Raw genomic sequence first — 24,335 nt, forward strand, 5'->3', positions numbered from 1 at the left:
AGGTCCTTGACAGGCCTGGCTTGCTGGGGCCTGGCCTCCCAGAGCCTGACTTCTCAGGATGCAGCTACCCCCCAGATGGGCAGGCCCCCCAGCCCCAGTCCCAGCCCCAACTCCAGTCTGGGAGGTAGGACAGGGCAGGACAGGAGCAGAGAGCACAGACCCGAGATGGGTGACAGCTCTGCTTGCTTGCCAGCTTGTTCCTTTTCGTATTTGCTCGTTGGTTAGTTCCAGGCCCTGTTCTAGGAGCTGGGGGGACAGAGTGACCCATGCAGCCAGACAAGTCTGTCTTCACAGTGCTCACAGCCCAATGATCTTCGAACATGTCCTTGCCACCCGGTCTGGGGAGGGACGCTGGCTGGTCCCTGGGTACCTCCTACAGGAAGGCCTCCGGGGTGTTGGCACGGGCTGAGCACACACGCAGCAGAGAGGACCAAGGGTCAGGCCAAAGTGCTTCCGAGCTGCCCTCACCCAGGACCCAGACCCTCGTTCAACCTGCCAGCAAGCCTGCTAGAGGCATGTGCCCATTTTATGTGCGAGGCCACCGGTGCAGACGAGGGGTACAGGAGCTTGGGCCTGCCAGGCCCTTCGGGCAATATTTTCACACTAATTGCAGCCACCGTCCTGGGAGCCGGGATTGCTGTCATGTGCCCATTTTACAGGTGAAGTGAGGAAGCTCAAGGGAAAATGCTGGGCCAGGGTCCTAGAGCTCAGGAGAGGAGCCGGGGTTCACACCCAGGCCTGGCGGCTCCCTGAGCAGGAGCGCTTGACATGGTGACAAGCCCTCTCTGCTTGTGTCACCCAGCCCCCTGGTTCCACAGACAACAAAGCAGAGGCTCAGGGTAGGAAGTGGCCACAGGACAGGGACAGGGAGAACAAGGGATCAGAACCCAGCTCCATTTGCCACCACATCCGGGGCCCTTCCTGGTTCTCACAGCAGCTTCTTGGTTTAAAAAAAAAAAGAAAAAAAGAGGCCACCTTCTGTCCCCAAAAGGCCAGAGCAGTGGGGGAGCTGGGGAGGCTGGAGACGGATCGAGTGAGGAGGGAGAGAGAGAGGATGGCACTCTGAGCCCACTTCCTAGCTGAAAACCCAAGCCTAAAATAAAAAAAGCAGAGTGCTATTTCTGCTTTGGGTTAAACATTCCTCAAAGCCACATTCCTCCCACCCTCCTCCCGCTCCCCTGCCAGGGAATCCAAGAGCAGTGGCCTGGACGCCCCAGCAGCTTCCTGCCGCCGCCGTAGGAGACCAGGATGCCAGAGCCAGTGGCTGCCCTGCTCTGCTTCCTGGGTGCCCCCAGCATGGGCTCGCTAGGTGGGGCGCAGTGCCCCCCAGGTGGGCTCCTCAGGACACTCTCAGGCTAAGCCAAGGTGATACCCCATCACAGAGACAGCAGGACATCAGAGACACTGAGATCCTAAGGGGGGCAGCTAGAAGCCACAGCAGGTCAGACTGGAACCAGGACCCCAGACTCCAACTCCCAGCTGGAGATCCACCACACCCTGCACCCCCACCCCATCCGATTACTGGTCAGGAGCACAAGCAGAGCCCACCCAGGTCAAAGGAAGATCAAAACAAAACATGTGGACAAACACTTTGGAAAACGTGAAGCCTTATACATAGGTGTTCACAGGTGTGCCCTGTGTGGGGTTCCAGGCTAGGCACTGCACAAAAATCAAATTCACCAGGCATGTCCCAACCCTCAAGGAGATTACAGTCACCCAGGGCACTGCTACCAGGCCTCAGGCCACTGAGGTCCCTGTGTTGCTGTGTCTGAGCCTCACACTGCCCCTGTGGTTTCCCACTGTTTCTACCAGACATTCCTCAGGGCACCGGCAGGCTCCAGGGGGCATTGCTGGTCTCCATGGCCTCATTCTCCGGTGGCCTGCTGCTTCCCAGCCCCAGCATGCAGACTCCACAGGAGCAGGGATGGTGCTCCTGAGCTCACGGGCTGGGAGGATCCCACAAGGAGGGCACAGCACTGGGCACCAGGTGAACACTGCAGCCTCTGCTGGGACGAGCGGAGGCTGGGAGGGCCTCAGAGGCTGGGCCGAGGCAGCCCCTGATGTCCACTCCCACCGATGCCCCCTGGACTCTCATAACCGTCCTCCAGCTGCCTTCCTGCAGGCCCAGGGCCATCTACTCCTGGAGGAAGCCAAGGCCAGGGCTGTCCCAAATCCCTCGCAGGAGCCAAAACATCTGGAACCAGTAGGGCCGTGTGTGAAGCTAGGAAGCTGGAAGGATCCTACCCAGTGTCCAACCTCACATCCAGCCCAGCCCAGGAATCTGGGCTACCTGGCCAGAATCTGATGTCCAACAGCTGCTTGAATGCCTCCAGGGATGGGGTGCTCACTACCCTCCTCAGCAGCTCTAAGGTTATAAGAGACTGTGGGAGGCGGACAGGCACAGCGAGGGGCATGCTCTGGCAGACAAGGGTTTGAGCCTGAGCCCTGACCTGGCCTCTGATGGGCTGGGTGGTCTCTGAATCTGCCTGGGCCTCGTTTTCTTCACCTGTAAAATGGGCACAACAGTCCCCAGTCCCAGGGTTATGGTGCAACCCCACGGCGGCAAATCTGTACTCAGGATTCTTGGCACTGCACACTCGCTCGGTAAACAGGGCTTGTCACTTTTGTTATTCCCCCTGAATAACAGGATAGATGGGCTCCCAGGGACCACCGTGGCGGGGGCAGGAGGCTGAGAAGTGGCAGCAGGGTCGCCTGGTCCCAGGGCAGCAACTGCACAGTCGGCTTCTGACCCACGTTTCTGGCCTGTCTGTGCCCCTCCACCCGCCCGCCTTGCACATCTGCATTTACAACCTGCGCAGAGCTGCCCTCACACACGCCAGCATGCGCATGCGCCTGCACAGACTCATCCACCCCCGACACACACCACGACCCCGTCACTCACACCCGGAGCCCGCCCCCGTGAACCACCGCTCCCACATGTGATCCACAGCCCCTGCCCCACCACACACCCACACCAGGCACCCACGCTTGCTCACGATCACCCCCACGCCTCCAAGGTGGCTCTCTGGCACCCCCACCTGCAAGGGCCCGCGCTTGGCCCAGGATCGAATGGCAGCTGCATCAGTCACCACATGGGTGGCCTGGGGCCGACCCCGATCCCCCGTGAGCCTCAGTTTCTCATCTGTAAGCAAGGACCGCCCAGGATTCCTGGGGGGAGGAGTTGGTGACAGGCACGTGCACACCTGGGCTGGGCTGGGCTCATGGGAACATGCAGCAGACACAGCTTCTGATTACAGATTCACCCTCATCACTCAGGAGCCATCAAATTCATGTCTCCACGCTCCCTAACCTCACCCCCCAACAGCCCCAATTCGCAGACGAGAACACTGAGGCCCGTGAAACTAAGAGCTGTGCCCAGGGCCTAGACAGCCCATGATCCCAGGTCAGCAGACACCAGAGGTCCCCAGGGTAGCTGCCCCAGAGAAGTCCCACCAGCTGGCAATCTGAACATCATACAGAGAGGGAAACTGAGTCCCAAGGGGCACTGGTGACCCCACGGTCACTGTCCAGGCTGTGATGGTTCTGGGACTGAAGCCCAGGCAGGTATCTCTCTGGCCCTCCAAGGCCATGTCCACGCAGGGACCTGAAGTCCAGCACTCCACAGCACATCCTCCCTCCCTGACCCAGTGAGCCAAGAGCCCAATGCAGAATGATGCTGCCACCATCCAGCTGGGCCAGACACAGAGGCCGTCATCTTTGGCACTGACTCACAATATAGCAGAGGGCTTGTACAGGTCACCCTGTGACCCCCAGGGGAGCAGCCAAGGGCCGCTGTCCCCTGACACCAACAGCTGAGCAGCCTTTCCTGTGAGAGTATCTACTGAGCGCTCACTACATGCCGATCCCTATGTCCACACCGTTGTCCATCCCCACGTCACACATAAGACACCCAGAACTCAGAGGGGTGAGGGGGTGGACAGAACCACAGCCAGAAGATAGCAAGCTGTCCCACAAGCCCTCAACACTCTGCTGCCCTGCTCTCAGCTGGGAATCTGACCCCAATTTCAAGTTACCTGGAAACCTGGCACATTAATTTATGACGTTCTCTGCCCTGGTAAATAGACCACACCCAGGACGTGCAAAGTGTTTCATCTCAAAAAGCCAGTAAGAAGGATGCTCTTTTTAATTGATACTGGTTTTTTCCTTACCTGAGAGCAAGAGATATTTAGGACAGGATGAACCAAATCAGAAAAAAGCAAGACAGCCCTACGTCAACCCCAACAGCCAACCCGTCATGCATCGCACAGTGGGAAGCGCCCCAACAGGAGCCAGCAGTCCTGGGTTTCTGCCTGGTATTTGCCACATAACCTTGGGAGAGATACTTTGCCTCTCCAGCACTCGATTTTTCCATTTGTAAAATAAAGGCACTGGACCAAATGACCTACCCACTCCACCCCCTGCAAAGTCTCCTCTAGCTCAAAGATTCTAGGATTCTGTTTAAAAATAATCAAAGGAACGAACACTCAAAGAGTGAGCACCTCTTTTCTTTCCCCACAAAATCAGCAATAATCCAGAAAAGCAGTAAGACTCAGTGCCGGCAAGGATGCAGGGAAACAGGCACTCTCTCATCTACTTTTGCTGAAGATGGAAATGGGAATACACTTTCTGGAGAGTGATTTAACAATTTTTCTATCAAAAGCCTTTTTAAAACATCTCCGGGCTTTAACTCCACAGCTTCATTTTGGGGAATTTATCTTCAAGAAAAGCTATGTGCAAAAATTTATCACAAAGATGTTCATACAAAGATTGAGTAGAGAAACATTCATCACAGCACTCTTGATACTGGCAAAAGAAGAGGGAGAGAAAGGCAAGAGAAAGGAAGGAAGGAAAAAATTAAGAAAGCAACCTAACTGTCCAATGGCAGGGGATCAAATAAAATGTTGCATTCATACAATATACCATTTTTTAAAAGTCATGCTTTTTATTTTTTTTAAATCATGTTTTAAACTCTTTTTTTTTTTCCAAGTAGACCCCATGCCCAGCATGGAGCCCAACATAGGGCTCCAACCCATGACCCTGAGATCAAGACCTGAGCCTGAGAACAAGAGTGGGACGCTTAACCAACTGAGCCAACCAGGTGCCCCTTAAAAATCATGTTTTAAAAGAATACTTAATGATGTGAGCAAACATTCACAATTGTTAGGTTTTAAAAAGTTAGAAAATAAAAAGTATATAATCTCAAACGTATAAGGGAATGAAACCTACACACCAAGTCCAACTGAATGCTCCTCCTAAATATCCCCAGAATCTGCCCTCCATATCATCCCCACTGACACCCAGTTCATCGCCATGACCACCCCCCTGCCCTGACGACCACCCCTCCTCCAATCCATTCTCGGACCATAGATAAGAACACTCTCCAACAATAGCCAAACTGTGGAAGGAGCCTCAGTGTCCATCGAAAGATGAATGGATAAAGAAGATGTGGTCTATGTGTACAATGGAATATTCCTCAGCCATTAGAAACAACAAATACCCACCATTTGCTTCCGCGTGGATGGAACTGGAGGGTATTATGCTGAGTGCAGTAAGTCAATCGGAGAAGGACAAACATTATATGGTCTCATTCATTCGGGGAATATAAAATATAGTGAAAAGGATTAAAGGGGAAAAGAGAAAATGAGTGGGAAATACCAGAGACAGTGACAGAACATGAGAGACTCCTAACTCTGGGAAACGAACTAGAGGTGGTGGAAGGGGAGGAGGGCAGGGGGTGGGGGTGAATGGGTGACGGGCACTGAGGAGGGCACTTGACAGGATGAGCACTGGGTGTTATTCTGTATGTTGGTAAATTGAACACCAATAAAAAATAAATTAAAAAAAAAAAAAAGAACACTCTCCAAACCCACATCTGATTCTCTCCACCACTTCCTTCCATGGCCCCGCACCCATCTCAGAAAATGTGCAGATCCCATCCCATGGCTTTCGGGGCCCTTGGTGAGCAGTGACGTGAGGCTGGCCCAGTGGACAGCTGCACTGCCCATCGCCCATCATCTGCAGAGCTCCGGCCTTGGGAGGAGGGGGGGCTGGGTGGCCAGGAGAAAGGGCTGTCATCTCACTATGCCAGAATCTCTGGGGTGGGGTGGGGGTGGGTTGAAGACAGAAGGAGTTAGAGGAGGTAGAAAGAGCCAGAACAGGTATAAGGAGGAGGCCTGGGTTCTGTGACCCCCGGCAAGTCCCTGCACCTCACTGGCCTCCTTCACGTCTCTCTACAGGGCCCACTCAGCCCTCCTGCTCTAGGAGACAGAGGATCCTAGGACCAGGTGCCACCAGAAGCTTAAAGGGCCCCCTTAGCACCAGGTACTACACTAAACCCTTCATCCGCCCATGAATCCTACTCTGGGGCCTCGGGGATGCCCATCTTCCATAGGAGGAAAGTCAAGCTCTGTGAGAAGGGGGCTTGTGCAAGTAAAGAGCCAGAACCCCAGCGCATCTGGCCCTGGAGGCCTACCATCCTCCCTGAGACTCTGCCACCGAAGAGCCCCCCTTTCCTTTCGGGCCCACACTCTGGACCTCAAAGCATCCTCCCATTTGGATCCAGGGAGTCACATGGGCAGGCGTTACAGATGAATAAGCTGGTGTTCAGGGAAGGTAAGCGACTTACCCAAGGTCACAGAGCCTGACTGAGGACCCAGCTCCCCTACTCCAGGAAACTGGGTTCCTTCCTAACAGCAGGCTCGATGCTTCTTGCCCATACGCCCACCCTAGTGTAACGCCCCAATATCAACTTGTCTTGCTGCTGCTCTGTCTCACCTACAGTAGAGAGAGGGAACAGGCTTCCTTGGTCTCGCTCTCTTAGCAGATGCTGCCTCCCCCCACGGCAATGCCTTGCCCCCTCTGGTCGAGCAGTACCGTGTGGGGGCAGTGATCATCAGAGAATATTCCTTATCTTACAGGAAGGGACCTTTGTGTGATCCTTCCCAAAGCCAGAGTCACAAGAACCCAACTAGTGACACCCAGGCCTCTCTTAAGCACAGACTCCTGATCGTGAACGAGGGTCCCCTTCTCGGCTCTGGGTGGCAGAGGCATCGGCTGCCAGCCACCCGGACTTCCCATCTGGGTGCTCCTCCCCTGCACGAGCTGCCATGCACCAGGCACCATCCTGGGCATCAGGAAAAAGGCTATGGAGACTCAAGGTTGGCTAGCAAGGTCAAGGCAGAGCCTAGGCTGGCCAAGAGGGACAGGGAACGGGTGACCTCCTCCGAGTCCTGGGCAGAGGGTCCCTGGGGAGTGCCGTGAGCACCCCGAGGGAGAGGATAAGGAAGGGAGGCAGGGTGGAGGTGTCTGCTTCTTGGGGCTGCCTGGCTGGAGCCCAGGAGCTTTAAGCCAATGCAGCTCAGACCACAACAAATGGCTCGAGCCCCATCGGCTTGGTTTTTTTGGAGCATCTGGCTGGTTTCCATCTGAAGGCAAGAGTTCCATCTCCCTCCCTCCCGTTCCAATGTCTGCACCCAGTACAGAGTGAGCACTCAATGAACAGCAAGCGGGCGCAGACCCAAAATTAACAAGTGGGGGGTGCGGGGAGACCACTGCAGGTAAAACAAGCATCTGCGAAGATTCGGGCAAGCCCAAGCTCCCACCTTTCTCCGCCTCCTGTGTGCAAGCCACAAAGTCCAGGGCCGTGGGAGGACTCCTCTGTGGACAGATGAACTCTGCCCACGAGATGTATTTAAGATCAATTCAAGAGGAAGCTGAATCGTGTACCCAAAAGCGACATTATAACGATCGCTCACACGCAGCCTGACACCCTTGGCAGCTGTTTGTCGTCATGCATCCAGGAGAGCCCTTTACCAAAGGATCCACGTATTAGGCTATAAGGGAATTATTCTGGTGATGCCTTCCATCCCCCAGGAAGCCGAGTACCATGAGCATACCCATTTTGCAGATGAGGAAGCTGAGGGTCACTAAGTGAGGGGCTGGACTGTCCCACTGCCGGGGCACACAGGATTGACCACGGCCTCACCAACAAGCTGGGAGAAAGTGGGCCAGACCTCCAAGAAACTGGGCTGCCGGCCACACTGACTATGCTCTCTGAGTCCCGGCTGGGCAGGGGCTCCCATCAGTCTCGAACCTCCTGTGCTTCTGGGTGTGAGCTGTGCCAGGAAGGGTGAGGATGGCACTACGGGGCATGGTGGTTTACCAAATCTTATCTGCAGAGGAGGAAAACGATCTCCTCTGCAGTATTCAGCCCGAAAGACAGAGGGTTTTAGCGAGGCTGCATCTGATGTGTCTTAGACCTTCTCCTGCTTTCTCTTTCTCTCACACAAACACCCCACCAGGACAGTCTTTCCCAGGGAGCAGGAGATTCACCACCAGGGGTGGCGGCTGCCATGACTCAGGTGTGAACATCTGGGCTCCCCTCTGGGCCCTGCAGCCATCTGTGCTACCCCGAGGTGGCATAAGCCCCCAGGTGACACTTACACATGCCGGGACCCCCAGAACCAGAGCAGGTCTTCAACTGGGGCTCCCGGGAACTGAGACCTGCATGGTAACACGTATCAAGGACGCAAGGCTCTGGACCCAGCCCAGACCTCAGGAGTAAGAAATCCAAGAGCAAAGCAACCCATGTACTTGGCATTTAACAAGTTCTCCAGGAGACTCTGCCATCTGATGGCCCTTGCTAAGTGCTCATCTCTTGACCCCACACACGGAACCCCCGCAACAGAGAACAGATGGCTCCAGTCCCCATCAGAAGGAAGCCCATCTGGGGCCTAAGAACAAGCTGGAGGCTTTCTCTGCTTTTCCTGCTGGGAGACTTTTCCTCAACAAATATCTGTGGGCCTACTACGAGCCAGCACCACCAAGCATCAGCAAGGGAGACAGACAGGAGGCAAAAGAACCCACCAGCACCTTCCCCAGCCCACACCTAATAAGGCCTCTATGGAGCGAAGTACTCTGGGCTCTCTCTGATCGAAACTGTTCCATGTCTCCAAAGGCCTTTAAAAATAGCCTAGGCCAGCACAGCACCACCAGGCCTGCTCCTAACAAAACCTTGTTGACTCAACTTCTCCCAAAGTTGACAGATGAGCCCAGGGTGAGGGGGGCAGGGCGGACAAAACGACCGCCCCCACCCCTTCGCATCCAGAATCCACCATCGCGGGCTGAAGCAGCAACCAGACAGGGACCCACAGAAGAAAAGCCCCTCCTGACTTCTCGGCCTGACTTCTGAGATCTCTCCAGGGGCATAACTTTGGAAACAGACCAGACAGGGTTTGAGCCCCTGGCCGTGGCTCTTGGGCACACGACTTCACCTTTCCGAGCCTTAGTTTCCTTATCTATAAATGAGGTTGGGAACATTGCCCACCACGTGCAGGGCGGTTGAGGATTCTATGAGCTAATGATGCCAAGGGCTTGACATGTGACAGGCTCAGGAAGTAGGCGACCTGGCTTCATTCAGGTGGCTCTCCGGCTCTACCACAATGGGGACACCCTGATGCGACCCAAGCGCACCAACTCCTGTCAAAGCCTGCGTGGTGCCCTCTGCCGCCCAGGGCACCAGAGCCTGGGAAGTCCCACCTGCAGCCTGCCTGCAGACAGCTACTGCCCACATCTGGCCAGGGCCTGAGGGAAGGCCCAGCAAATCTCACAGAACAGCAGCCGAACAGGGCCACCCCATCCCCTCACAACCCATCAGCTCCCCCAGGAAAGAGGCTAAGAGCAGTAAGGAGAGAGTCCCAGTCCTTGGAGCCTCAACACTTCCAGGACCAGCTCCTGGAATGTGAGCTCTTTGCTGGAGAATTCCACTGGAGAAGGACCAGTACCCCTCAGCAGACTAGCACCCACTCAGGAAAGCCCCCATTGTTCTAAGCACATGGGGGCGAGGGGCATGGAGCTGAAGTGTGAGCTTGACCAGACCTGCCAACGTGCCCAGAAGACCGATGGGGGGGGGGGGGGGGGGGCAGAGGTTGTGCAATGCACCACCAGAAGCTGCCTCCCCGGCTTCCATCCACGCAGAGGCTGCCAGTCAATCTCCAGCAAAGGGGCTGGCCCCACGCTGCTGCCCAGGTATGGGTTCTGAATTCCAACCCACACCCGGGCTGGTGCGCCCTCCCAAGTCAGACACCCAGGCACCAGCCCTTCCAGACCATGCAGTCATCCTTCTCCCCGTCCCCCAAAAGAGAGAGCATGGGGTCAAGAGGATCTCCAGTGCCATGAACCCCTGGTAAGCTGCGTGGGGTGTCCCCCAAGAGCTGCAGGGTCAGGAGAAGTCCTTCACTGGAGAAACCGAAGATAGAAGGGGACAGGACGGTTGTGAAGTTGGGGCCAGGTGGAGAGACGCAAGAAGCCAGCTCTGGAGAAGTCGGAAATGGGCAGACCCTCCTCTTGGGGGTGCCCCAGGCGGTGACCTGTTGAGACAGCCCAGATCACCCCCCATTTCCCAGTGTGGCAGACAGGGCTAGAGAGGGGAGGTGAGATGGGGCCCAGCGGAGAATGCACCCTGTAAGTCCCGCAGCCCCGCGGCGCCCAGGACCGCGAGCTGCCGCCACCGCCGCCTCCAGCTCTCCGGCAAGTCTCGCCCCGCTCCCACCGCAACGCACACGATTCGGGCCAGGGAGGGGGCGACAGGCCAACCTCGCGGCGGCGGCGGCGGCGGCGGCGGCGGCGGCGGCGGCGGCATCGTGATGCATGAATCACCCACCCCGCTGCGCTCGTGCCAGTCGGCTCCGCACGGCCCCAGCCGCCGCGCAGCCGGGAGCCCCCGCCCCGCCCGGCCCCCTCGGCCCGGCACAGCCCGGCGCCGGCCGACAGCGCTGCGGCAGCGGGCCGCGGGGGTCGCGGGGCTGGAGTCGGTCCTCCGGCCCGGGGGCGGCCCGGGCGCGCGGCCGGGGAGGGCCGCCCTAGAACAATGGGGCCAGGTGTGGGGCGGGGGGCGCGGCCGGGGCTGCGGAGGGGCCGGCGCGCAGGCGGGCGGGAGCGGCGGAGGGCGGGGAGCGGCGGGCGCGGCCGCGGAGGGACGCGGGTGGGGGGGAGGGGGAGGGGGAGGGGAGGGCGCGGGGGGCGGGGGAGGGGGTCCGGGCGCGCACTCGCACTCACAGTAGGTCTTCCTGGTCAGCTCCTCCACAACTTCGGGCTTCAACTTGCTGTTGGATTTCCCCATCGTCGGCGGCCGCGGCCCCCGCCCCCGGCCGGACCCCGTCGGGGCGCCCAGCGGGAGCGGCTGGCCGGGGCGGGCCGGGCCGGGCGGGCCGGGCCGGGTCGGGGCCGCGCCTTTGTCTGCGCCGGGCCCGCGCGGCTGGCGGCGCCTCGGCCCCCCTGGGCGCGGCGCGGGGCCGGGGCCGGGGCCGGGGCCGGGGCGGGGGCCGGGGCGGGGGCCGGGGCCGGGGCGGGGGCGCGGGGCGGCCGCTCGCAGGCCCGGGCCGTCCGGGCGCCGCGGCGCGGGGCTGCGCTGGGCTGGGCGCGGACGCGGCCGCGGGGTGGCCGCGGTCGTCCCTGGTTACTGGGCTCCGCGGCACATGCTCGCTGCTGCGCTGCCTCTCGCCGCCGCCCCTGCGCTCCCCGCCTCCCGCCTCCCGCCTCCCGCCTCCCGCCTCCCGCTCGCACCGGCGCGCCGGGGGTGGGCCCGGAGCCGCCACTCAGCGCCCGGCGCCACCTCCCGCCCCGCACCCCCCGGCCGGGCCTGCGCCGCCGCCCCGCGCCCCGCGCCCCGCGGACCCCGACCGGCCGGCGGAGGAGGGGGCGCTCACCCTCGCCCTCCGCCCCGGCCCCCGCGGCGCCGCGGGGCGCGGGGCGGTGGGGCTGGGGGCGGGGGTGGCGGGGAGGGGAGGGCCCGGAAGATCTGATGTGAATGAGGCCGAGGCTCTGCGCCCAGAAACTCATTCATTCGACGCAGATCTGTTGGGCGCCGGGCCCCCGCGGGTGAATGGGACAGGCGGTCCGGCCCTCCCCGCGGCAAGATGTCACCTGTGCGGTGGGGGTGCCTCCCCTGGGGGGGTGCGGGAAGGTGACCTCCAAGCCCTGAGGACGGAGGGGGCGATTGGGACCGCCTATGCCAGGCCTGGGAGACCTGAGCCCGAGGGGGAGCCCCTCTCAGTGCGCAGGGCCGCAGGCGCAGGGGGTACAATCTGAAACTACAGGGAAGGGTCAGGGCCAGAGGGCACCCGCCTGCCGACTCAGCAAGGAGCTGGGTGGGCCTCAGGGCTTTAAGCAGAGGGGTGACAGGGGCAGATCTGCTTTCTCTACTTCTCTGGCCTCCAGGCGGGGGTTGCAGGTGGCCTTCCCCTGCAGGGGTCCTCCAGGCCGAGCTGAGGCTGAGGCCAGTGGCCAAGGCTCCACCCGGATGGAGAGAGGCAAGAGAGAGTCCCCGTGGCCTTCCCTGGCCACCCCATCTACAGTGTCAGTGTGTGGGGACCTTTCCTGCCTCCTAACCAGCTGTATCCTTTTCTCCTTTGCAAGCCCTGCAGACCTAATCTCCTTTTCATTGGTTGTGATGATTCTTTGTGTGTCTCATTCCCTGTATTGTGAGCCACCTGAGGACAGGGTTCTCATTTGTGGTTGTACCTGTAACACCTAGAAGGCACTTGACTTGTCGTGGTCACTCAGCAAACCTCTGTGATGAGAAAGAAGGTGCTGAGGGTGGACAGAGCATGGGAGGAAGAGGCAAGGATGAGGTGGTGGGCAGGGTTTCTTTTTCTCCCCGCTTTGGCACAGACCCCAAGGGGTCCAGAGTCCACAGAGGACCTGAGGAGACAGAGAAAGCCTGACCAGGGCTGCAAGTGCTTCTCAGCCCGCAGATGCCGCCTCCTACCTCCAAACAGGGCCCATTCCCGATTCCTCTCCCTAGATGGCCTCCGCTGGATGGAGCCTCAGACCGCAGGAATCCTTCAGATGGGCACATACTTGCCAGCTGGAAGGAACCCATTCCTACCCATTCTGCAAGGAATTGGGAGGAAGGCCTGGAGAAGGGGGAGCAGTGCCCAGACCCTGCCCTGGAGCCCCGTGGCCCACATGTGGCCTCGCAGGGGCTTGGAGAGCCAGGGAGAGGTGGGAGGTAAGTCAGACCCAGAATCTGTTGGTAGTTAACTGGATCCCTTGGCTGCTGCTCCCAGCCCTGGGATCCCTGCAGGCATGGGCAGAATCAGGACCCCCTCCCTGGTCAGCAGGGAGGGTGGTGGCCGGGTCCAGCAAGGCAGGCCAGGACATGGAGAGAACTGGTTAGACTCAGGTTATAGTGCGAAAGTGGGATAGCCTGATGGACTGGATGGGGGGTGTAGGACAAAGAGAAGGGAGTCAAGGTCAATGCCAAGGATCTTGACCTGAGCAACTGTTAGAGTGGGATGTCCATTGCTCACATGGGGAGTGGACAAGTATGGAGGCGGCAAGAGCAGGAGTCCAGCTCTGGTCGTGAGAAGTATGGACGCATGTTGGATGAGGCCCCAGAAGCAGGTGATGTCAGCGTCTGGAGTTCAGGGACATGGAGGCCGCGGGGATGAGCTGGGGAGCCATCCTGATAGAGCTGGGATTGTAAGCCACACAGCAGGATAAGGTCACTAAGGAGGGAGGGTAGACAAGGAGAGCATAGAGGACTGAGCCCTTGGGGACAGGGATGGGTCCCTGGATGGGGGGGTTGAGGGTGGCTCCCCAAGGGTTATAAACCAGCGTGTGTAAAGTAATAGAAATTAACTTACGTACACTTGTGAAAAGCAATCTGAAGGCTCTGCCTCCAGAGTGTTCTATCACTTGTTACCAGTATCGGTGGGAATGCAAGTCACTTTATTTTCTGCCCTCATTTGTATTTTTCCTTGCATTTAAAAAACTTGGGATATAATTTGCATAACATAAAATTCACTGTTTTAATGTGTACGGTTCGCTGGGTTGTGCAACCGTCATGACTAATTCCAGAAATTCATCTGTATTTTATACAGATTGTGTTCTACAATTGAACACATTGCTTTTAGGGACGCCTGGGTGGTTCAGTGGTTGAGCATCTGCCTTTGGCTCAGGGCATGATCCCAGGGTCCTGGGATCGAGTCCTACATTGGGCTCCCCAGGCAGGGAACCTGCATCTCCCTCTGCCTAAGCCTCTGCCTCTCCCTCTGTGTCTCATGAATGAATAAATAAAATCTTTAAAAATAATAAACACACACACACAAAATAATAATAATAATAATAATAATAATAATAATAATAATAATAATAAACACAGTGCTTCTGAATAAGACAAACATTTGATAGAGTCATTTTGCTCCTCTGCAGGTAGCCCAGGGAAGGTGCCTGCCTGAATCACCTGCCGGCACTGATCGGTGACCCAGCTGCCCAGGCCCCATCCAGAAGGGGCAGAGCTGAACGGGGTGGGGGCATGACCTGGGAATCTGCATCCTAACCCAGCCTCTGGTCCTTGCCCTGCCTTTCAGCAGAGAGTCCCTTGTCTTGTTTTATGAGCTCGCCTGGAAGAGTGACCCCAGAAGCTTGCTCAGTAGTTCTTCCAGAAAGCCCTTGGGGAACAAAAGTGACGTACTTGTGGTAGGCAGAGTCTGGATTAAATATTCCCTGCACCACTGCGTCCTTGGCGTCGTTACCTCCCGGGCCAGATCAGCAGCTCCAGCCCAGTCTCTCCCAAGTCTCAGCCTGTGTGTGTATCCAGGTTGCTGTGGGGTGTGTCTATGTGGGTGTCCCTCATTCATCAGGCCAGAAACATAACTTATCAAACCCCCCTCTTCCCCCAAAAAGAATCTTCTCTCCGTGGGCAAATAAATGGCTTCTCCTATACTCTGACTCCAGCCAGAAATCTGAAACGTCTTGGACACCCTGCTCTCCCCATGGACCCTACTCTCTAGATCCATCTAGATCCATCCTCTGCACCTAGTCCATTGGATTTCACTCCCTGAGTAGACCTCAAGGCTGAACACCTTCCTCTGTGCCCCACCCCCGGCCAGGCTGATCAAGCCACTGCCGTCTCTCAAAGCCGTTTTGTCTCCTGACTCCCCTCTTGCTCCCTCTCACAGGGCTTGCTCCTCCAGGGCGGCCCTCCCTTCTCCTCCTAGAGTATAGTGATGGCCTAAACCTGCAGTGTCCAGTGCAGGGACCCCTCCCACACAAAGGCCACTGAGCACATGAAAGGTGGCCAGTCCAAAGGAGATTTTTAAGGTTTGTACCCAAAAAAAAGGAATGAAAAATCCCTCATTAATATTTTTAAAAATGCAATGATATATGGAATGAGTACTATTTTGGATGCAAAGTTTCGATATCAACTTTTTTTTTTTTTTTTTAAGATTTAAAATTTTCAGGCAACCGGGTGGCTCTGCGGTTTAGCGCCTCCTTCAGCCCAGGGTGTGATCCTGGAGACCTGGGATCGAGTCCCGCATCAGGCTCCCTGCATGGAGCCTGCTTCTCCTTCTGCCTGTGTCTCTGCCCCTCTATCTCTCTGTGTCTCTCAAGAATAAACAAATAAATAATCTTTAAAAAGCAAAAGATTTTAAATTTTCATTCTTTGGAGAATGAAGAGTCTGCCTCTCCCCGCAGGGAGCCCAATGTGGGACTCCATCCCAGGACCCCGGGATCACGACCTGAGCTGAAGGCAGACGCTCAACCATGGAGCCGCCCGGGTGTCCCTCAATATCTTAACTTTTAACATAGCACATGTGGCTCACATAATATTTCTTCTAGGGCAGCACTGTTGAATGTCGCTTCAAGTCCCCACATAAACATCACCTCCATGGAGCCTTCTTGACTCCTCCAGGTAACTTTAAGCTCCCCTGAGGTACAGCTGCCCACAGGCACCTGGTCCTTGGGTTTGAGGCACTTTATATGAAAAGGAGGTGTGTCCAGGGAAGTCCTTTCCTTTCCACGGCCTGGTGGGGATCAGGGGTACAAACAGAGGATGCCCAGGGCAGAGTCAGCTGCTGGGAATGGAGGGTGCTAAAAATTGGTCCCACTGAACCCCCAGCATGGAGCATAAGACCCCTTGGTCTTGGTCCTGTCCCTTTCCCTTCTGTACTGTGTGGCTAATGGCAAATCACTTCCCATCTCATAAACCAATCTGATCTTCTCATGGGCAGGGTTATAAGGATCAAAGATGCTTTGCACAAGCACAGGACAAAGAGGTAATATATTTTTTTAAGATTTTATTTATTCTTGAGAGAGAGAGAGAGAAAAAGGCAGAGACAGAAGCAGGCTCCATGCAGGGAGCCCAGTGTGGGACTTGATCCTGGGACTCCAGGGTCACACCCTGGGCCAAAGGCAGGTGCTAAACCACTGAGCTACCCCGGCTGCCCAAAGAGGTTATATCTTTAACTTATTAAGAACTTTCTAAGCCGGGGCACCTGGGTGGTTCAGTGGTTGAGCACCTGCCTTCAGCTCAGGGCATGATCCCAGGGTCCTGGGATCGAGTCCCACATCGGGCTCCCTGCATGGGGCCTGCTTTCTCCCTCTGCCTATGTCTCTGCCTCTCTGTGTGTGTCTCTCATGAAGAAATACAAATCTTAAAAAAAAAAGGGGGGGGTGGGGGAGCGCCTGGGTGGCTCAGTAGTTGAGCGTCTGCCTTCGGCACAGGTCGTGATCCTGGGGTCCTGGGATCGAGTCCCATATCTGGCTCCTTGCGGGGAGCCTGCTTCTCCCTCTGGCTGTGTGTCTGCCTCTCTGTGTGTCTCGTGAATGAATAAATAAAAATCTTTAAAAAACAAAAACAAAAAAAACTAAAACAACTTTTTAAGCTAATAAGAAAAGATGAGCTCTCAGTAGAAAGTTGGGGAAAGAACCCGATCAGGCAATACGGGAGTAAATGCAAGTGGCCAGGCCACAGGAGAGCTATCCCATACATGCCATCAAAAAAGCACAAATTGGTGACAAAAGAAAAAGTTAATAATCATACCCAGTGTTGGCAAAGGAGCAAGAAAATGGGCATGCAGACATTGCCAAGCAGGGTGCAAGTTGGTACATCCTTTCTAAAGAACAGTTTGGCAATAAATATCCATAGTCTCTGACTCAGCAGTTCCACTTCTAGGAAATGATCCTAAGCCAACAATTAGAGATCTATATGAATGTTCAGCCTCAAAGATGTTACTGCAGCAGCATTTATAAAAACAACAAAAAGTGGAAGTGGTCTACATATCCCAAATGAGGGATTCACCTGCTTATCATGGAATCCCAAACAACATTAAATTATAGCACAGCGCCGAAACCTATTCACATGTTATAGATATGTTTATAGCACACACACACACAAACCACAGAAAGATTTCAGAAATCTATAAGATGATCTGAACTGTGGGAGAAAAAAAAATCTATGTACATCATTGGGTATTTTAATTAAGTAGTTTTCATCAGGGGGATCCCTGGGTGGCTCAGGGGTTTAGCGCCTGCCTTCGGTCGGGGACTTGATCCTAAGGTTCCAGGATCGAGTCCCACATTCAGGCTCCCTGCATGAAGCCTGCTTCTCCCTCTGCCTGTGTCTCTGCTTCTCTCTCTCTGTATCTCTCTCATGAATAAATAAAATCTTTTAAAAAAAAAGTTTTCATCATATTTTTCTCCAATTAGAAAAGGTGTCAAATGTATGTAACTCAGTGCCTCCTGAAGAAAAGCCAATCTCTCTGATATATGTGTCCCAGGGGAAGAAAGGTTCCCCCGTATGACGCTTGTGGGGGAATAGCCATACTATGAACCACTCTGTCCACAAGTCAAGATGTATGTGAGCATCATAAAGGCCCCGAGAAATCCTGCAGGGAAGGAATCTATTTTATTTATTTTCCACTCTTACTTGACCAATGCATTTTCCCCCCTTAACTTCCATTAGCATTTGAAGAACTGTTGTTCTGTGGAATAAAATAACCCTGAGGGCCCCCTGTTTTAGGTGCCTCACCCACCCTGGGAGAAATGATGGGGAGAGCATTCCCTTAAGGTAAATGGGGCAACACTGAACTCTGACGAGGGTTAAGGGGATGGAGGTGAAGTATCTGGCCTTTAGTAGGTATGTTCGCAGGCATGCCCTCACTGGGCCCTCTGGCTAGCCTTGAGTTTTAAGGATCCATGGAAGTCACTTCCTCCCTGTTGAGGGAAGCAGGTGAAAAGGTGGCTAGCACAACCCTAAAGCTGACTGCACTTACTGGTTGTGTGGTCTTAAGGGAGTTACTTAAACTCCTGAAGCCTTAGTTTCCATATCTGCAAAATGGGCATAATAAAGATGCCACCTCCCCACAAGGTCATTGTAAGAATCAAGTGAGGTGATGTGTGTAAAATACACACAGTATACATTGCCACTCAGTATACATTGGCTATTATTATTGGTGAATAACATTTTATTTTAATAATATTAACATTGTTATTGACAAAGGGAAAAAGCAATCATTTAGTTAAGCCTCTGGGGGAAGGACTCTAACCAGCAGTCTGAGAGCTGGTTCAGCCTGTGTGATCTGGGGTCAGGCCTGTGATTTCTCTGAACCTCGGGTTCCTCATTTGGAAGTGGGGACGTTGGTGCCCTTGGGGGGGGGAGCCTGCTGCCTGGATGGGCTGTTTGTGGGCTTGAAGCGGGTTCCCCCAGTCATGGGAGTCACGGAACAGCTGAGTGAGTCCATTTATGAACGAGGAACAGGTGCAAAGCCCATCTGGCCTGGGGACAAAGGCCTCCCTCCTCGGTTCTCCCTGGGGAAGTGAGAGGGGGTGTCTTCCCTGCTGGAGTGTGTGGCCAGCCTGCTGCAGGACAGCCACTAATGGGCAGGCCTTGTAGTCCTCGTCGTCTCTGCTGCTGCGCTTGGGGACGTACCTTCTCTGGACCTCACCTACCAAGCACTGAAGCTTTCTGTGAGGGTCTTGGGTGAGGCCCTTCCCACAGGCTGGCAGCTGGCCACGTGCCCCCTGCTGTCCCAGAAGGACAGGAGACAAGCCAGGGCACCTGGGGGAAAAGACACCCCTGGGAGGAAGCCTCCGGGGCCCCACTGTTGCCCGCAACAGAGCCCAGAGCTGCTTAATGGCAGCAGCACTGGCTCAGTGTATCTGTACAGCAGTGCTCCCAGAGGAGGAGTGGGACCCACGAATCTCCAGGATGTGGGATCTCCAGGCAAAAACAAGGAAACAGGGATCCCTGGGTGGCGCAGCGGTTTGGCGCCTGCCTTTGGCCCAGGGCGCGATCCTGCAGACCCGGGATCTAGTCCCACGTTGGGCTCCCGGTGCATGGAGCCTGCTTCTCCCTCTGCCTGTGTCTCTGCCTCTCTCTCTCTCTCTCTCTCTCTCTCTGCGTGTGACTATCATAAATAAATAAAATTAAAAACAAAAAACAAACAAACAAAAAAAAAAAAAACAAGGAAACAGTGTCCCCAAGCTGCCAGAAGCTCTGGCCACTTCCCCTCCTCCACGGCCCCGTGCTCAGTCCTGAGAGGCTCTGTGGGCCGTGCTGGGGTCTTGGGACCATACTGGACGTGAGGATGGAAAGCCCTCCAGGCTGCCCTCAGTGGGCAAAGGGGAGTCTCCCCACAAGATGACCTGGTGCTTCTCCCAAAAGAAAGGGGAGTGAGCGTTGGAGGTGGGGGCAGATCCAGTAAATGGCCAGGCATCCCCCCAGCTTCCCCAGGGCCTCCTGCCCCAGGCTGGGTCTCTCCTTCCCTCCAGCACCTGCCCACCAGCCTGACTGGTGAGTCTTAGAGCCCAATTCTGGGAGAGAGGATCTGATTGGCCCCCGTGAGTCAGGTGCCTGCCCCCGGCCCAATCGGCTCCAGCCATCCAGGGTCAGGTCGCGTAGTTATGGCTTCAGAGGTCTGCCCTCCCTGAAGGGGAGCTGGCCTGACTCCCCAGATACCACCAGCCGCAGAATTGAAGAATCCTCAAAGCTGGGAGCCACGACTTTGAAGACTACCCGGTCCAATGTGCCCATCTTACAGATGGGAGAGTGGAGGATGCTGTGTCCCGTGGCTCCTGCCAGATGCTCCAGGAGCCAGTGGGCTCCCCCAGGGTCAAGCTCAGACACGCTCAGAGCAGGAGTGGGGAGGAGGAGCAGCTTTCCTGCAGGCCCAAGGCCAAGAGTCCATGAATACCCTCGGTGCCCGGAGCTGCCCGCCACCTGGCCAGTCCCCAGCTCTTCAGCAAGATGCCGGCTGGCCTCTGAGCCAGGCCCAGACCCTCCTCATCCCAGGCTGAGCCAGGGTGTGGGGAGCAGGATAGGAACTCCTGGGCAGATGCCAGGAGCCGCTCTGAGGAGAGCCCCTGATGGCCTCTGGGACCCGGCCTCCATACATCAGCTGTCTCTGGGGTGCGGGGCGGCCTATGAAGCCCGGACCATGTGCATCTTGCTGCTGCCCCCTGCCCAGGACCCAACCTGGAGAGGAAACTCAGACCACAGTGACGGGTGGTTGGGCGGCGACTCCTCGGCCCCTTACCTCCTCTTTGGCCATGACTTTAAGTCCGTCTGTCTCCTGGGGGTCAATCACATACGAGATCCAGGACTCTGGATCCAGACCTCTGTCCTGGGTTCCAGGCCCACTAGTTTCCCGTGCAAACCTGGACAATGCTCACCCTCTGGACCTCAGTCTCCCTGTCTGTACAGGGAGGGGCTTCAACGTTCCTTCCAGCTGAGACGCGGTGTGCTTTAACTATTCTGAGTTGGGGTCCAGTCTTGGAGGGTCAGAACTGACAGGGATAGAATCTTTCTCTCTTGTGGTCCTTTTGCTTTCAGACTCGAACTTGGTAAAGTGCAGGTCCCAGGGTAACAACAGCAGCCACCACTTCGCAGCACCCTTACAAGGGTGCCAGGCAGTAAGCCAAGAACTTCCCATGCAACAGCCCCTGCGCCCTGGCAGGATCCTGTGAGATAGGCCCGCAGGCCCAGAGAGGTCGTGCAGCTGAGCCAGGGTCACACAGCTGCTGACTGGCCAGAGGGATTCAAGTCAGGCTTGTCTGGCGCCCCAGCCTGAGAGCTCACTCTGTGGTGCAAAAACATCATGGAATCTGGGTACGAAGAGATGTGTGCTCTGCTGAGACCCATATATGTGTCACTCTGTTTGGTTGCACAGCTCACCAACGCTGGCAGAAGGCAGGGGATCCGCATGATTTGGGGCTGCCGAGGACTTACTGATGCCTGGATGAGTGAGTTCCCCATAGCTCCTTCCTCCAAACAGCCCTGGGGGCGCTCAGGGTGGGGACCGCTCCTGCTCATAGCCCCCCTGCTGGTTCCTGGGGTCCAGCAAACAGTAGACAACCATGGATTGTAGTGGATCCTTAAAGCCTTCCTTCTCAGTGGCCTCAGGCCATCAGCAACATGCTGACAGTGGGCACCCCCTGCCCCCCCCCCCCCCGCCCCCTGCCCAGGGAAGTCCATGCTCACGCCCAGCCTGGAGCTCCATGCACAGGATTCCTGCCCACCATGGGGGCTCAGCCTGGGTCTTCACGTGGTTTCTGGGAATGTTGGAAATTAGGATATAGGGTAAATTCACTGGTAGTAGATGGGGGCACAGGGCTGAGTTTGGGAGTGAAGTTCTGGAAGCATCGGGCCATGGGTGGGAAAGCCCTGCAGGAACTAGACCCTTTACTGCCAGAGTGGCCCCGGATTCTCCCATTTTGCTGTGTGGCCCGCAATCCCCTCCCAAGTGAATACAGCCTTGTTAATAATTCTGTCTTGGGGCAGCCCAGGTGGTTCAGCGGTTTAGCGCCGCCTTCAGCCCAGGGCCTGATCCTGGAGACCTGGGATCGAGTCCCACTTCGGGCTCCCTGCGTGGAGCCTGCTTCTCCCTCTGCCTGTGTCTCTGCCTCTCTCTCTCTCTCTCTCTCTCTGTGTCTCTCATGAATAAATAAATAAAATCTTTTAAAAAAGAAAATCAATGAGGCCCCCCATGGATGGGCTTTATGAGGTCCTTGACAGTGAAGAGGCCAGAGCCATAGCCAGGAGCCTCCAGGGAAGAGGGCTGGGATCAATTCCAGATGGGGTAAGTGAACTTTTTCTCCAAAACAGCAAAATCAGCTTTTCCCAGGCTCGGCCCTGAAAGGTTTGTTGCTTCTAGTCAAACCCCAAGGAGGGAGAGGAAAGGACTGCACACAGGAAACAGCACACCTGGGTCCCAGGTCCAGCCCTTGCTGTGTGGCCGTGGGCATGTCCATGGACCCCTTGGGGCCTCACCTTGGACAGTACACCTGTGAGCAAGGAGGGCAGATGAGCGGATTCAGTGCCAGTCAGTCCTGGTTCAGGGCCCCTCTCGTGCTCATTGTGGGTTTGGGCTCAGGGTTCCTGTCTGACAGGCTACTGAAATCCCCCCTGGCTGTCTGCCTTCCAGGCACTGGTAATGAATGAATGTCATTAGTAAGTCCTCAGGAAAGACACTGTATAAATCATCCCTTCTCTCCATGACAGCCCTTCCACCTACCTTGCTAATTACCTCCTCCTCATCTTTCAGAATTCAGCCCCAGCGTTTTATGGGCAGTCCTCTTGGACCTTCCAGGGAGACTGCAAAGGCCCTGTGCATCGCTTCTGGCAAGCACTTTGTAATAACAGAAAACGTGACCAAAACTGGCTAAAGCAAAAGAGAACTTTACTGACTCATGTAACTCAGAAGTCCGGCAGTATCTGCTTTCAGGCAAGGCTTGATCCAGGCTCCAGGCTATGAGAGAGAGGAACTGAATTTCCTCTCTTCGTTTCCCGCCCTGCTTCCTCAGTGTTGGGGCCATTCTGAGCAATGTTCTCCAATTTGCCTACAGACAGCAGCTCAGGGCCTCCCCATTGCTCACATCCTGCTAAAAGTGACCCATTTCCTCTCTACCTTGTCAACCAAGATTCCAAGATGGGTGTCTCATTGGCCCAGATGGCCCGAAGGAGGTCATGTGTCTGGTCTCGAACCAATCAATGTAGGGGCAGCAGGAGATAAGGAACGTGCTGATCAGTTTAAACCAATGAGGGCTATGGGCACCCTGGGTGGCTCAGTCGGTTGAGCATCTGCCTCTTGATTTCTGCTCAGGGTTGTGAGATTGAGCCCCACCTCAGGCTCTGTGGTTAACATGGAGTCTGCCTGTGATTCTCTCCCTCTCCCTCTGCTCCTCATTCCCCACCCCCACTCATGTGCTCTCTATCTCTTAAAAAAACAAAACCAATCAGGGCCCAAGTCTAGAGCCAGGAATGTGGGGTCTCACTCAAACCAGAATCCTAAGAAATTAGAGGTTGGATCTGAGGTAGAGAAAAGGGGATGAAAACCAGAGAGAGTGGCAGCCAAGAGATGCCCCCATGTCACTCCTCTGTGCTAGTTACCAGTGTGCTGATCATGGTGCCATTTGACCATATTACTTCCCTGTTAAAGCTTCCAGTGCCTTCCTACTGTCTTCAGAGGCAAGTCCAAGCTCTAGCAGAGGGCTTCCTCATGCAGCCATACCTGTTTCTCTAGTCTCATCTCTCTGCTCCCCACTTCCCGCTCATGGTTCCAGCTCCACTAGATTTGTCCAGATATGCCAGGCTCTCTCTCATCACCAGCCTTAGCACATGCTGATCCCCCTGCATGAACACCTGTCTACCCCCTTGCTTCATTGAGTTAATTCATCCTATACAGGATGGTACTTCCTCCCTGGAGCTGTTCTTGTCCTAGGTGAGGTTGGGGGCCCAGCTCTATGTTGCCAGACACCTCTCAGCTTAGATCACTGTATTTTTTGAACAGCTTTTGGTGAGATAGAATTCACATACAATTCACCCATTTAATGATTCTTAGTATTTTTGTAGAGTTGTACAACCATCACCATAATTTTAGGGCATTTTCACCACTTCCAGAAAGACACCTTGTGCTCACACACCCCCACCCCCTGGCAACCACTAATCTTACTTTCTATCTCTACAGACTTGCCTATTGTAGACGTATCATATACACGGAATCATACAGTAGGTGGCCTTTTGCATCTGGCTTGTTTTGGCTTAGTATAAATGCTGTCAAGGTCCATCATGTTGTAGTAGGTGTCAGTTGTTCATTCCTTTTTATGTCATTTCTTTGGGTAGACCACCTTTATTTATGCATTCATCAGTGATGGACATTTGGGTTATTTCCACTATCTGGCTCTTAGGAATGATGCTGCTATGGACATCTATATACAAGTCTTTGTGTGGACATCTGTTTTCATTTCTCTTGATTGTGTATCTAGGAGTGGAATTGCTGGGTCATGTGGTGACTATGCTTAATCTTTTGAGGAACTGCCAGATTTTTCTAAAGCATCATTTTACATGCTCATCAGCAGTGTATGAGGGTTCCAACTGTTCCACATCCTCACCAACACTTATGTTATTATGTCTTTTTTCTAAAAAAGATTTTATCTAGGGATCCCTGGGTGGCGCAGCAGTTTAGTGCCTGCCTTTGGCCCAGGGCGCGATCCTGGAGACCCAGGATCGAATACCACGTCGGGCTCCCGGTGCATGGAGCCTGCTTCTCCCT

At 55.4% G+C, this 24,335-nt stretch overlaps 1 protein-coding gene and 2 long non-coding RNA genes across 4 annotated transcripts in view; 2 read left to right on the forward strand and 1 right to left on the reverse strand.

Annotated features, from left to right (window-relative positions):
• NCS1 (neuronal calcium sensor 1) overlaps window positions 1–11,222 on the reverse strand; it is a 48,839-nt gene extending 37,617 nt beyond the window's left edge. Inside the window, exon 1 of one of the 2 annotated variants that reach the window (XM_072748359.1) lies at window positions 11,056–11,222. In XM_072748359.1, the coding sequence (XP_072604460.1) occupies window positions 11,056–11,119 (64 nt within the window). In that variant the 5' untranslated portion in view covers window positions 11,120–11,222. The remainder of the gene's footprint in view (window positions 1–11,055) is intronic. The other variant, XM_072748360.1, reaches the window with a different exon arrangement.
• A 1,484-nt stretch (window positions 11,223–12,706) lies between these two features.
• On the forward strand, window positions 12,707–14,727 carry LOC112927982 (uncharacterized). The gene is made up of 2 exons (XR_003236662.2): window positions 12,707–13,009; window positions 14,215–14,727. It is a non-coding gene; the product is annotated as an uncharacterized lncRNA (long non-coding RNA).
• Window positions 14,728–14,941: 214 nt separating this feature from the next.
• On the forward strand, window positions 14,942–15,429 carry LOC140597840 (uncharacterized). Its single transcript, XR_011999810.1, has 2 exons — window positions 14,942–15,105; window positions 15,231–15,429. It is a non-coding gene; the product is annotated as an uncharacterized lncRNA (long non-coding RNA).
• Window positions 15,430–24,335: the final 8,906 nt, after the last annotated feature.

Source organism: Vulpes vulpes, chromosome 2 (genome assembly GCF_048418805.1).
Source record: "Vulpes vulpes isolate BD-2025 chromosome 2, VulVul3, whole genome shotgun sequence".
Taxonomy (NCBI): domain Eukaryota; kingdom Metazoa; phylum Chordata; class Mammalia; order Carnivora; family Canidae; genus Vulpes; species Vulpes vulpes.